Source organism: Pelodiscus sinensis, chromosome 1 (assembly GCF_049634645.1).
Source record: "Pelodiscus sinensis isolate JC-2024 chromosome 1, ASM4963464v1, whole genome shotgun sequence".
Lineage (NCBI taxonomy): Eukaryota > Metazoa > Chordata > Testudines > Trionychidae > Pelodiscus > Pelodiscus sinensis.
The window spans coordinates 106,283,497-106,298,684 of NC_134711.1; the positions used below are offsets into that span (position 1 = coordinate 106,283,497).

General features: G+C 42.1%; 1 protein-coding gene across 4 annotated transcripts in view; it reads left to right on the forward strand.

The window, feature by feature from the left end:
• The window catches only part of DENND5B (DENN domain containing 5B), a 189,130-nt gene that overhangs the window by 73,327 nt on the left and 100,615 nt on the right, over positions 1-15,188 (forward strand). For 3 of the 4 annotated variants that reach the window (XM_075940597.1, XM_075940587.1, XM_075940572.1), the window contains exons 2-3: positions 3,058-3,123; positions 12,384-12,493. In XM_075940597.1, the coding sequence (XP_075796712.1) occupies positions 3,058-3,123; positions 12,384-12,493 (176 nt within the window). The remainder of the gene's footprint in view (positions 1-3,057; positions 3,124-12,383; positions 12,494-15,188) is intronic. The other variant, XM_075940579.1, reaches the window with a different exon arrangement.

Sequence of the window (15,188 nt, forward strand, 5' to 3'; positions counted from 1 at the left end):
AACTTCTTTGTGCTCTTACATGAAGAGACCATTCCCTCCCAGAGTAACGTGAGTTTTTAGAAAAAGCAAAGTTTTATTGTCAGATGGAATCTGTGGTTACTAAAGAGGCAGAACATGTGGGCCCAAGAACCACACACTTTTTTCATAACTGTTGCTCTCCCCAATTAATTTTTCTTCTATCTGATCATGGAAATCTCACAGATTTCCCCTAATTTAATTATGAGGTTGAAATGGGGTTTTTAAGTGGTTTAGAACAAGGGACTGAAATGATTTAATGTTTCTAAAGTAGAAAACTGCTTTGCAGTTTGAAAATATAACCAGCGTGTTGAAACTAATGGAGAGAATTAGAATGCAATGTCCCACTGATCAACCCAAGGAACAAGAGAAAACTTAAACAGCTAATAGTTCTGCTGCTCCTTAGAGACTAACACAAAATGTGAATTGCATCATGAGCTTTGTGGGCACAACCTATATCTTGTTCCTTGTTTCATCTGAAGAAGTTTTCTCCTAAAAACTAAAAATTCCATTCTAGATCTCGTTATTCAAAGCACTTCTTTCAGCCATGTGCAGAGGAATGTCTTTGCAGATGATAGACAATTTGAGAATGCAGGAATGATCACTTCCAAGTTCCTGGTTCCATAGACAATTGACCGGCAAAGAAGGAAGTAGAGTAAATCTATTTTAATTCACTTTTTGGAGACAGTAATTCAGTTCTGTAATGAATATTCAGATTTCGATTTTTGTAGGTTTGCTCTGCAACAGTGGCATAGCCAGGATGGGACAAGTGGGTAGGCCCTAACGTTAGGTGAGCAGGCAGTGATGGGGCCACTTTTACCCCCCCCCCCCCCCCACCACCACCACCACCAGCGTTCCCTCTGAGCTGCCTGGCAGCACAGCTTCACAGGTGATAAATCAGCCCTGTCCCGTCAGCATCCTGCAAGGAGCTCTGAGCTTCTGACTATGCCAGGCAGTTTAGAGGGAACGCTTCCCCCCCCTCCCCCACTCCATCTGGCCATGGGGAAGGGAGGGATTGATACACATGCCAGAGGCTCCATAAAAATGGGGGGGTGCCCCCAAATATGTATGCCTCCCATTCCCCACCTGGCACTTAGGGCTTGCCCCTGCTCTGTGTGCTCCTCCTGGGTGCTCCTCCTGGGGAGAGGGGTCAGATAGGGGTTTGCCTTGCTCTGTTGTCCTACCCCCGTGCTCTCACTATGGTCAGGATATGAGTTTGCCCTGTTGCCAACTGGTGGCCCTAGCGGGGGAGCAGGATCAGCGTTTGCTCTGCGCTGCCTAACCAGCCTGCTGCTCCCAGCAGGGAGCAGAGTCAGGATCTTTACTGGACAGCCAGAGCAAAGCAGTCTGAGCAGGTTGCAGGGTTGGGGCACTGAGCCTTACCCCTCTCTGCTTTCCTGGTGCTCCCAATGGGGAGCTGGGGCTTTTCCCATTCTGCCCCCAAGTGCTCCCAGTGGGTTTGGAGTGCAGAAGTTGCCCCATTCTGCCTGCCTGGTGTTTCCGTCGGGGTGTGGTGCTACAGGCACAAAGCAGGATCAGGGCCTTTCCCTGATTCCCCTCCCCTCTTGGTGCTCCTGTGGGGAGCAAGTTCTGGTCACGGGGGGCTTACAAGCCCCCCCTCTCCGCTCCCTGGTAGGAGCACTGGGCACCTGGAGTAGGGCTAGCACCCAACTCCACTCCCCACACCCAGCCGGAGCAGCGGGTGGAGGAGAGCAAGCCTGCACCTCCAGTCTTCAGTTCATCTGTCGAGTGCCCGAGCACTTCAAAATCTGTGTTGCCATCTTGATTTTGTTTATGGGGTATGCTACTGCCTTCTTCAAGCGTTTGGAAACATTTTTCTATGGAAAGGTAACACAATATCTGCTAGGAAAGAGTATTTCAGTTAGACGTGTTGTAAATGAGTTTTTATATTCAGCGTTACCAGTGTTCGTTGGGATACGCGAGGCAGAAAAAGGTTGAGTGCATCTCTCGGCTCTAAGTATTTAATCAGTGTTCAAAAGCATCATTGCAAGTTGTGACGTAAATCTGAAACTTGTTTATTTAAGTCCTTGCCAGTTGGGGGCACTTACTTAAAAACTGTTGTATTATACAGAAATTATAAATAGAACTGCTAACCATGTGTTTCAGTTCCTTGGATGGAAGAAACTATAATATTGAGATTGCAGCAAGGTTACTAATACAGGTTGTACCTCCCTTAACCGGGATTCTCTGGTCCAGTAACATCCGTGGTCTGGCAGGACCACAGATATTCCTGGACCACAGAGTCCAGGTATAGAGAGGCTTGGCAGCGGGCCAGTTACGCGGCGCGGGGAAAGATGGGACTCACCCCGGAGTCCTGTGGACGGGGGAGGTAGGGCGCAGAGGGGAGTAGCAGGGGGCCAGCAACAGCAGCGCAGCTCCGGCCCTGGCGGCAGTCAGGAAGCTCGGTCCCCAGCCGCACAGCTCCAGCCCTGACCGCAGCCAGGAAACTTCAGCCCCAACTTCACAGCTCCCGCCCCTGCAGCAGTGGGGCTTGTGGGAGCTGGAGAGCTCTGGCCTAGGGAGCGACATCCAGGGAGCAGTGTGTGTGGGGAAGCGGCAGCTTAGCATGGGCCAGGAGGGGAGGGACCTCCCCTGGTCCAGAAATCCCCCTTGTCTGGGCCCAGAGAGGGTCCAACCTGTATAACATTTAAAAGATCCTACCAGTTTCAGTACGATCCTATCATACAATTGCTTTTTTTGAAGATTTGCTGTATGCTTTCTTAGAGTATTAACTGGCTTCTTTACAATGAAATACTATGTTAGTATAGCTTCTCAACATCTAAAAATGTTAACTCTTTTCTTAATAGTCTTGACAAGTCTTTAGCTCTCTGTTAATGTGTGCATTAATTTAGGAAGGATATACTTTAATATTTACTACTACGTACTGTGCTCTCTGGCAGCAGTGGGGAAGCAGAAGGGCTGGGAAGAAATGATAACGTCTATGTCATGTTTGTCTGAGTTTTATGCATCTTTAGTTTGTTCATACATGCTTTTTGTTTTTGTTTCCATTATGTTATATAGTCTTATGCCAGTGGCTAGAAGCCGATCTCCATGGCAAGAGCTCAGATACTGCAAACAGAACCTCAGGTAAAAAGGGGGTGTAAAAATCAGAACGCCAAAGCCCTCTGTGCCTTTGTTTTATATTCTCCATTTTATAATTTCCCTTGAATCAATTCAGATTACATATCAATTAAATTTTGCTCCATTAGTTTACAGCTTAACCTGAATCAATATCTATTAAATTTTTTTCTCTAAAGCTCTCTTGGCAGATATGTTTCTCAATTAGAAAAGAAACTTGATTTCCCTTCAAGTCTAGTGGTGGAGTCCTTCCGCATATGCATTAGGTATATTTTGTCTGCTTAGTGACAGAATTTTAAAGGCTTCTTTTATGTGAAGTTACTACACCAATACTTTTCTCACCTAATACGCAGGTGTAAAGCAATGTTTTCAAGTTCTCTCCCTGTTCCCACAATTTCTGCTACAGAGGCCCATATTTATTTTTAATCTACACTGAAAAATGTGCCCCTTTAGACTGTAGGAAATAGGACGTTTAAGGTTAACAGCTAAAAATTTTCCACACAGTGATACAGCATCTGACTCTCTGAAGAGTCTGATTTTCTTGCCTTCACTTAAATGAGATGTTCACATATTTCTATCAAACAGCAAAGTGCAAACGTTGCACTGAATATACAACCTTACTTAACACAGGCTTCCTGATGGATAAATTCATTGTACAGTCTCTTTAATTTTGGTTTTAGAACCATTTGTCTGCCATGGTCCCATCGAGAACTATACAGCAATAGTTCAATGGTAACGAGTATTTGTAGAGCCCCGAGTGGATACAAAAATGTGGCTATGCGTGCACCAGAATCTGCTCATGATAGGCTAGCCATCTTTTATGTGAATCTGTACTCGGAGTAGCAAGAAGTATGACAAGGGCTGGTGGAGGAAGGAGGAGTGGGAGACGGAAGAGCTCCCAAAAGATATCTCTAAAAGAGTTGAGAGATTTTTAATCAACTGCATATAGTTACATTTCTTCAGGGTACAGGGTGTGAAATGAGAGGGCTTTGCTAATTTAATATGTATCTATTTGTCTCCGGCAGATCAGAAGGCTATACAAAAGTAGAGGGGAGATGTATCAGCTGCAGACTGAGGAGATCTCTGTTCCCAGGGTAACTGGGCGGGGCTGGTCTAGAACCAGCAGAAGCAATCAGGGGAAGTGGAATACCTGGGGCTAACTGATCAGGTCTGCAGAGTCAGGCCAGCCTGGGCTGATTAGGACACCTGGGGTTAATTCATTTTATAGTTGAGACTCACTATAAAAGGAGTTTGCCTAAAGTTGGTGGTGCGCATGTAGCTGAGAGGATGGAGGAAAGTGCTTCAGGGCACTTTTTCCGGAGGATCGGGGCCAGTCTAGACGCTCTTTTCCGGCTTTTTTAAAAGCTGGAAAAAAGCGGCGGACATTTTTATTTAAATGCCGCGGGGGATATTTAAATCCCCCGCGGATTTCCCTACGACGACTCGTGAAATTTACATGCCCCTTCCGGAAAAGGGGCCAGTGTAGACGTAGCCTAGGAGGATGAATGGGAGAGAAGGAAGGTTCTGGGTAAAGTGTGGGCAAGTAGCCGCATTCCTGAAAAAATGAGTAAGAATGGCTCTTGCACAGGAGGGGGGTTTTGTGCAAAAAGGTGCCATCTACACGGCTCCTTTTGGTGCAAAAGCCTCTTGCGCAAAAAGGCTGCTAATTAATTATGCAAACGAAGCGCAGAGATATTCCACTCCACACTTCATTTGCATAAGCTTTTCTGGAAGAAGGCTACAGTGTAGACGTAGCCATGGGCAGTTACTATAACAGGGCCCCGGGCTAGAACCTAGAGTAGAGGGTGGGACCAGGTTCCCTCCAATACCCACCTCCCCGTTTCCACTTGGAGAAAAGGATTGTGGAGTTTATTTCCACTTTTACCATACATCGGCCAATGATGAAAAGAGCTCAACAAACAGCAAACTAAAGTCCGAGGTGTGGTGCTGGAAATCGTGAGCTACTGTGAACTGCTGAGACAAACACATCCGCCAAAGAGGGCTGGACCCACAAAGTTTACATAGGAACTTTGTCACAGTCTCCTATAGCTGTGATAGGTAATGTTTGTTTAAAAATCTCAACGATTCTAGTTTTTTGTGTCTGCGCAGTCTCTCCTGAAATGAGACCTACTGATCATGGATGACAGTCTAAGAATTTTTTGGCCTTTACTTGAGTAATTATAACCTGCTCCCTAAGTAGACAATAGTACTTCATGTAACAGTTTCACTTTTTATTTAGCAGCAGTGTTAACATATAGCCACTCACTTGTAAATCTGAACTAAACTACATGTAGCAGAAAAAATAAAATGTTATTAATGTTTTAAGCTAAAATTGTCAGAATTATAATTCCATTATAAGTGTCACTGTGTATAATTAAGTATCCCTTCACATTGAAACTTAATATGACCTATTATAGATTAAAATATGCAAGATAATATAAACATTACTCTGATTTATTAACATAATAGTTTAAGGGCTTAATTTAGGGCCAGAATGACAGAGCCCGTTAGTCTATTTGAAGGAAAATGGAATCTCTTATGGAATGCTTTGCAATTAATAGTGTCAGCATCTGGGCCTAGGTGATAAGACACTGGATTCCATTTTAAAAGTGAAGTCAGACAAAATACAGTACATCCTGCTAATTACAGTTTGGAATCTCACACGCTAACACCCTCTAAAATTTACATACTCATTATACTAAATCATAATGCAATAAGTGCCTGAAAATATTGTCAAGTAAAAATCTCTCTCCCTGTTAGGTGTGATGCAGCAGTCCAGTACCACCACTGATGAGAATCATAAGTGTTTGCATATCTCCTCATGTGTGCCAAGAAGGTTCTGCCTGCTGTGACTTAACTTTCCCTCTTTCCTTCTAGAGTGAATTTGATTATTCCATATGAGTTCTGGTGGGAGTTCTTTTTGTAGATGGACTAAATAATGACATTTCACCCTCAGAGTAAAAAGCTTTTTTAAGATGACAGGACAGTCCTCTGCTGTGTCTTCATCAATTGATTTGAAGTTGCTTATAAATGTCCTTGTCCATAAATGTCCTTGTCCATAACCTGTGGTGCTCAAGAACAGCCTTTTGCCAAGGGTGCAATGCTCTAGGCTCTGTCTTGCAATCAAATCAGTTGATCAATCCATAAAAATCATTTTGATGTGATTTCTTGGCTGCTTCCTTCTGTCATTCAGTTGTTGTCTATGAAAGCTATACGGTTTTGCCTTTTTTTTTTTCTCTCTCAAGCTATCTTAATAGATAGTAGGCATTGCAGACTTTCTGGAAAGGTAAGTTATTTGTGCCATGTATCTTCTTGGAACATATGGCCTCAATGTCTTCCATTTCTTAGCTCTGACTTTGAGAAACTAGGCTTTCATACATACAAATTGCTTCAAGAATCTCAGATTTTTTTTTTCAGTACAATTGCTGTGCCTCTGATCACTGTAAACACACAAACTCTGTGTATGTTCACTAACTAAATTGGTTAAAAATCCTGAACTTTTGGGGTGAATGTCACTTAGATGCAAATTATTGTTATCCCTTCTCACTAGCTTCTGATTTTGTTGTGCCTTTGTGTACTTGACACTGCAGAAAAGAAAACAGAATAAAAAACTCCTGTACATTGCTGTTGAGTCTTTCAGACCTTCGTGAAAAACCTCAAAAGACAATCTCACTGATTTTTGAAATAACTATATAGCTATGTTTGTTTTTGTTTGTGAGTGGGTGATGGTGGCTGGGTAAACCTTTGCTACCGGACATGAAAGAAGGAAAGAATATGGGTTTTGGTTTTGGCTTTTTGAAGGGGGAGTCCTGTGCAATCATTCCTTCAACCTCTTAATGAATGTTCTAGCGTGACCCCCTCCAGCTGAGGTGCTCAGTGTTGCAGTTTTGGATGCAATCAATGCTGCTGGAAGCATTGGCCAAAAGAGAATTTGAAGTGATGCCCTGAGTCGCTACATTTTAAGCCATCTTGTATTGGATAAGGACCTAAATTCAACTCTGTGTAGAAGGGAGTGCATGAGGGAAATGAGTATTACATACTGAATTTGTCAGATGCCTTTAAGTAGGTACATAGACTCAGAGTATTTTACAGGTAGAGTTCTGATACACTTATGCATAAGGTGCTTCAGAAGTGCTGTGTATTACTCTTTGCTCCAGGACTAGTAGGTATCAATGGTTAATTAACCATGAGCTTCTCAACTATAGAATTTGGAGGTATGCAGCTTTTAGTACAGAGGGCATCTTCTAGAGATAAATCCAGCTGTGGCTCTGTTAATGAATGGGCTAGCCACCTGTGATCTTTTGTTGCAAGTGACAAGTGATGCTTTTGAGTTCCTACTTAGAACCCAGCAAATTGACACATATGGCTCTTCAAGATACAGAGGGTATTAAAGCCTTGACTTCCTGTAGCAGGGATTAGGAAATCACTGTTGCAGTGCAGACATGAGGCTGAAGCTGGCAGATACCAGAAAGGACCAGTTGGGGAAAAAGCAATCTGATCCTGAGTCTGTTCTCAACTTGTTCGTATGAACGTCTGTAAAATGTGGCTTATGTTTTCATGTATTTTCATGCCAGTCTTCTCAAGGCTTGCTCAGTGACATGTACCACGAGTGTTGAATTCATTCTTCCTGGGGTAAATTTCCTTTGAAAAAATGTTTTATACTCTTTCATTGTTTCCTGTAGTCGTCAATCTATGACATGTTAGAATGACTTGTATCTTGAATGATTTGGAAATCCCAGTTAAGTGTGGCCCAAGGAATGGAAAATAGATACGTGGATTGCAAGTTGTTGTGGCCACCGACTTATTGAAATATATTAAATTTCTGTATTCAGAAGTTGTTTCTTCCAGGTATTCCTACAACTTGTAAGCCCCAAAGTCATTCAGATGGAATTTAAGGCAATCAGAAGTCCTAAAACAGATTTCTGCTAGTGGAAAACTGCAGTGTCTCTGTCCTCCATATGTCTTCTCAGGACTAATGTGACCCAGTGCAAAATCATAAATAGGCATTTTAGCACCTAAATCAAGCTAGCCCCTCATTTTTCTGCCTCTGTGTTTTTGTACCTGGGGTTGCTGCCTTGCTTGCCTCCACCCTGGTTATGGCCCTGGCCCAATAGCAGCGAACACTCTGCTTTCAGTTGACAGAGTGGCCAAATACTGAGCATGTGGGTGCCCTTTCTGTAATACTGTATTGCAGCTTTTCTTTCACTATCTCTCTAGATTAGGACTAAACTCAGGTTTTCTTGAGATTGCTATGTTACCCTACTCCCTGGATTAGTGACTCTGCAAGTGATGTTTTCTCTGTAGTTCTTTTCTGTTTCTGAACAGAAACCTTTTCCCAGAAGTTATTTCTTAAACTTTTTCCACCTTTCACTCCCCCTTCAATAGTATCTGAGGGATCAAATGAAGCCATGTGGCTTGATTTTAGCACTGCCTCTGCTGGAGGTATGTAGTGCTTTGCACAGATGAGATGAAGGGACCTCCAAGTAGCTATAGATGTAAAAATTGTATTTTTTGTTCTCAAGTAGTTAATGTTAAATGTTCTATAAAATCTTGGAGACTAGGATGCCAGTATATTAATAGTGTCCTGCTGGCAAAGACCAATCATCCATAACTTTTTGTTGATGGATATGGCTGTAGCAGTGTTCTTTCTACCACCATTTTTTTTAGGGGAAACCAATTTTGTCACCCAAATTGACTGAAAAGGACCAATTCTCTGCTATGCCTTGGAAAACATGCACTCTGCTACTGCTTAGGGCAGTAGTAACCAGCCAGTAGATCGGAATATACCGGTAGATCTTGGAACCCCTGACAAGTGATCTTGACTGGTTTGGTCAAGAGACTATCAAATACGGGCACTTCAGCTGCCACTCCCCCCACTGCTGTGCATCTCCTGCCCTTTGCCTTAGAGATTGTCCCCACTCCCAGGAGCCTCCTGCTTGCTGCGCAGAGTAGGGAAGGGAGAGGAGGAGCCACTGATTTCAGGGTGCCCCCTCTCCCACCCTGTATTCTGTCTCCACAGATCGAATGGGGGTGGGGAGGCACAAGGCTTGGGATGGAAGGAGTTTGCTGACTGGTTTGGAGAGTGGTGCAGGGCCAGAACAGGAGTAAGCCTTCTATATCTCCACTGTACCAATACCCAGGAGCCCCCTCTTACTCTCTAAGCTCCTGCCCTAGCCCTGAGCCCCCTGGACCCAAACGCCCTTACAGAGCCTGTACTCTGAGCCCCCTCCTGCACCGCAACTCCCTGCCCCAGGCTCAGCTCAGAACCCCTCTCATATACCAAATCCCTTAGCTCAAGACCAGAGCCTGTGCTCCAATCCTCTGCCCCTGACAGGTGAAAGGGAGGGAGTATGGAGGGAGGGAGGATGGAGTGAGCAGGGGCAGGGCCTCAGAGAAAGGGCAGGAAAGAGGTGGGGCAAGGGTATTTGGGTTTGAGGTGGATCCTAGATTGCACTTAAATTCAAAAAGTGATCTTGTGCTTAAAAAGGTTGGAGACCACTGGCTTAGGGTATTGGTTGAAAAGGACAAAATGGAGTTAATTTGAAGGGCAGAAAATATGCCTCAGGCTATAAAGAATGCAGACCTGACTATATTGTTACACCAGAAGGCTTTTGTAAGTCTTCAGCTATTTGTTGTGGGTATCTTTTATCTGGGTAACATCTCCGTTGTCTTTGGCATTGAATTTGAGCATCCAAATCTGAAATAATTATGCTACCATAGTCCTTCAGAAAAGTCTAAGTAGAGCTGTCTGAAATCTTTAAAACAAACAAAAACCAACATCCAAAATCCTTTTTCCCCAAAAACTAACTTTTTTTTCAATGGGAAAAACATTTTTGTGCATTTTCCATATTTAAAAACAAACATACAAAAACAGATTTTTGCACAATAAAATATGTTTATTTTAGTTACGTTTTGATAGTATCTTGATTATGTATTTTGAAAAATGAGGGTGTTTTTAAACCTTTTTGGAGTTTAAACAACTTCAACCTTTTTTCCCCCACAGATTTTCCTTTTCTAATAAGAGGCGAACAGAAAATTGACCTCAGTATCAGCTGTTGGATGCTCATAGGAATTCTAGAAATGTAGGGTTGGAAGGGACCTTAAGAAGCCATCAAATCCAGACCTATGTGCTCAGGCAGGACCCAAGTAGGGCTAAACCATCCCTGAGAGATGTTTGTCTAACCTGTTCTTAGACAGTAGTGGGGATTCCACAACCTTCCTTGGAATTGTACTCCCTTGGAAATATGTGTTCTTAGATAACATAACTAGCTCTCACTTGCTTCAGGTCATAAACTTATTGTCCTATCTTCAGTGCACATGGAGAACAATTGATCACTCACTGTCTTTTTTATAATAGCCCTTAACATACATATTTGAAGACTGGTTTTTTTCAGGTTCCCTGTCAATTTTCTTTTCTCAAGACTAAACATGTCCAGTTTTTTAACCTTTGTTCATGGATCAGACTTTTGAAATGACTTTTAAAATTTTTGATGCTCTCTTCTATACTGTCTCTAGTCTATCCACACGTTTCCACAACTGGTGAGAGCATTCCCACTAAGGCCTCACCAGTGTCAAACGGAGCAGGACTACTGTCTCTTTCATGTAATATCACTATTGATACACCCATGAATGATATTAACCTTTTTCCACAACTATGGTTGACACACCTTCTGTCTGGGATCCACTAAACCCACCAGATCTTTCCCAGCAGAAGTGGGCTGTGCCCACAAAAGCTCATGGTACCATCTACCTGTTTTGTTAATCTATAAAGTGCTACCAGACTATTCACTTGCTGTTTTTTTCTGTAACAGACTAACTCGGCAACCCCTGAAGCTCCTGAGCATATAGGCAGTTACTTGCCATTTTGTAGTTGAGCATTTGATTTATATTTTCCCCCCTTCAGGAGTGATGTGTTTTGACATTTAATAAAGACAAGTGCATCTTGTTGAATTGAGACCAATTTTCCAATTTGTAAGTCATTTTGGAGGACAGGATTAGAATTCAAAATGTTTGCAAGCCCTCCCAGCTTGGTGCCATCTGCAAATTTTATAAGTATACCCCTTCTACACCATTTTCCAAATCATTCAATAAATATATTAAATAGTACCAAACCCAAGACTGAGTCCTGCAGAATACTACTAGCTGTGACCTCTCGGTTTGACAGCACGCCATTGATAATTACTTCTTAACTAGGTTTTTCAACCAGTTATGCACCCTCCTTAAAGTAATTGTATCTAGATCACTTTCCCCTCATTTTCTTCTAGGAATGTCATGTGGGAAATTTTGAAAAGGAGTCACATGCTAAAATGATTTAGGAGCTCAACTATGTAGACTCTTCGCTTTTTAAAATCTTACAGCTAGCGCTGAAAGGGAACACTTTGGAAAAATTGAAAATAATTTAATCTGTAAAATTATTGCCAATCAGTCATTTTTTTAAATTTGTTTATTGATTGTTTAATTATTTGACTGAAGGTCTTTGACTTGATATCGTGACTTTGAGAGAGATGTATTATTAGTACTGTAATTTGTAGATCTAAACAAACCCCTCTTAGATGGGGTTGTGGTGCTTACACAGTAGCTTTCCCTAATGCTGTGCTGTGCCTCTATGGGAAATTGTAGCTTGAGATACTTATTTTTATTTATAGCTTGCCAATTTGGATAGATTTTATTCTTTTATTAGAGGTTTAACTTCAATCTTGATATAGTTTCCATATGTATCAATGTCAAAATCCATCTTTGACATTTGAGATTCAGGAAATAAAGGCTTGATCTTCATATGTCACTTGTGTGGTGGAAGGAAATCAGTCCTTGAGTAATTTGTTTAATATTGTTGAGATGCGTGCATCTTTGTCAATAGCAAGGAGGCACTCAAGTGATATATATATTTTAGTTCATAACTGTTAAATAAAATAGCTGTTAAAGATGGTAGGTTCAGTCAGGTTGAGGTTTTTCTTCAGTGGACTTAGGTAGTAATTCTAAAAACTATATTGAATTCAATTTGAAGTATAATAAATACTAAGCTATGTATTATGTTTGCATATTCTATTTTTTCTTGTAATAATAAGAGTCTGGATCCAAGATAATGAAGGTAAGGTTTTAGCCTCCTATTCTAAATTTCTCATCTGCATCTCTTAAAGAAATGAACCTTTTAAAATGCATAGTAGTCTTTCTATTACTGTGATCATTCAGTTACAAAATAAAATTGCAGACAAGTTTATTTTGAAATGACTTTATTTTTTGACAAGTTCTTGCTTCCTAATCTGTTCCAGGAGAGAACTTTGACCAGAGCCCCTTAAGAAGAACTTTCAAGTCCAAAGTTTTGGCACACTACCCTCAGAATATAGAATGGAACCCCTTTGATCAAGATGCCGTAAACATGGTATGTATGCTGGCTCTTCCTTCACACATCTTTGTTTCTTAATAGATATATTTAACTCTGAAATAGCCGTCTCATTTATTAAAACAGCAGTGATGATAATGGAGAATAGGAAAGTCAGAGAGTCATAATGTTTAGAAACCAAAACCTAGTGAGGAAAATTGGAACCTGTCCGTTTGTGCACCTTGAGTGTATGTAGAACAATTGTGACCAAGAAAAAATTTGAAAAATAACTTGCTAAGGATGAAGGGAAAAAAAAGTCTGTTTTAAGTACATCAGAAGTCAGAAGCCTACCAAACAGGCAGTGGAGCCAGTAGATGACAAGTGCTAAAGAGCACTCAAGGATGTCAAGGCCATGGAAGAGAAGCTAAATGAGTATTGGGGTTTTTTGCATTGGTGTTCACTGCAGAGCATGTGGGAGAGATGCCCAAATAGCTCAGATTCATTACCAGCATTATTCATTACCAACCTGGCTGGGGGGCGGGGTATGACAGAGATCTATAAAATCATGAAAGGTGTGCAAAAAGTGAGTAGGAAAGTGTTTGCAATTGCATATACTACAAAAACAAGGGCTCACCTGGTGAAATTAACAGGGAGGGGCTACGTCTACACTAAGGATTTTTGCTCAAAAAACCTGCAGAGCATCCACACTTCAAGTGCGTTTTTGCGCAAGAAAATTTACAGTAGAATAGCAGAGGGCTTTTTGCAGTGTAGGTATACTTCTTTCTACGAAGAATAACTCCTTTTTTCACAAGAGCAAAAAAGGTGTGTATGGACGCTCAACAGGGGTTTCTTGCACAAAAAGCACAGGTGATCTGATGGCCATTCACAGAATGGCCATCAGAACTTTCTTGCACAAGAGTGTTGTCTATGCCATGTGGACACTCTCTTGTACAAAAGCGCATCACTTTTGAGGTGTGGACGCGCTTTTGTGCACAAAGTTTTTGCAGAAGATCTTTCACAAAAAGCTTCTTGCACAAAAACCCTGCAGGGTAGACAAAGCCAGGAGGTTTAATAAAAACAGTTGCTTTTTCTTTCAAAGTACAGTTATCTTGTAGAACTCCTTCCCATGGGATATTGTGGTGCCATATGTATAAATGGGCTTAAAAAAAATTGGATAGATTAATGGAAGATGGGTCCATCAATGACTGTTAGCAGAGATGATCAGGGATGCACCTTCATGCTCAGGGAGACCTTAAATCTCTGCTAGAAGCTGGGAGGGGAAAGACAAGTGAATAATTTCAATTACCCTGCTCTGCTCACTGCCCCTGAACTAGATGGGCCATTGGTTTTGGCCCAATATGGCTGTTACGGTCTTGTTGATCTACAGTGGTTTAATCCTTTTGTTGTTACGGGATGGGCTTCAGTATGCATGCTAATGGAAGTGCTATGAAGGAAGGAGATCTCAAATATCTATTGAAAATTTCTGTAAAAAAGAGTGAAATGGAGTTTGAGAGATACTAATTTTAAACTAGTATTCATGACTGTTAGTATGTGATGAAACTAGTCTGCCATACTGTGTAGTGAACTGTCAGAAGAAAATTTTGTTACTTATTATCAAGGGGGAAAAGTCTAGGAGAAATGATCTAACATAATAAAAATAACGGTCTTTCCATATGGATTACCTGCAAATATTACTTTTTTTAAAAAAAGGTAAAGAGAAAATGCTTAATAAAGGAGGAGGAATATAATAAGGGGGTGTGTCAGCCAAGTGAAGGAGCGGAATCCTTCCTAAAAGGCTGCAATATTGCAATGTTGTAGCCAATAGAATGTGAGAATTCTTAATGGCACCTTGTCACGGGGTACGCTACTCACTGGCAGACTGGTGCCGCCTCTAATGATACCATGGTGAGTATATACAGGCAGTGATGAGACTAATGATGCTACATTAGTCATCTTGCACACTGTCTGGATTTCAGTATCTGTTACATCCATAAGTGCAAAGCAGTGGAAACAGTGCAAGAGTTCTAATACATCTCTGTAATATCTTGCACGTTCATTAGATTGAAAGAATCAAGACAGTTTGTATAGCAATACTAAGCAACTGCGTAAGTCGCTTCTGCCAGCCCATTTAGAGGCGAGGCTGTTAATGTTTCTCTGAGAGAGTAAAATATGCAAGAGGCAATAAAAACTGTTGTCAGAAAACTGGGATGGTATTGTGTACTATATATACATGCGCCCTTGCCCCTGTGCTCTCACACATGCCTTGCTCCATCCCTGCCTTCCTCATGCCCACCCCTTCTTTCAAGCCTTCTCCCAGCGCCTCCCCCTCCTCCCTCTAGCCCCCAGTGCCCTTACCCTCTCCTCTCCCAGCATCACCCTGTCTCCCCCTCCCACTGACACCTCCCCTCCTGCTCTTTTCCTCATTGTCTGCACTTGGGCCCCTGGGATTTCTCTCCTGCACCCCTGTCCCTTGGTGCCTTCCCCTTTTTTCTTCTTCTTCTCCTGACCCCCTCCCCTCCCCACAGCCCAGACCAGCCGCTTCCCCTCCCCCTTTTTGTTGTCTTTTACACGTTTGCATTTTGCAATGGGTTTTTTTGTTTGTTTTCATTTTTGTCCCAGCATTTTAGCCCTATAAATAGCATTTTCAATTTTTTTCCATAAAGGCAAAGGCGCGTCAAGTAAACTCCTCCTTTCCCTCGCTGCTGGGTCACAGCAGCCTGTTCCCTGCCCTGTCCAGCTTCTCCCTATGGACAAG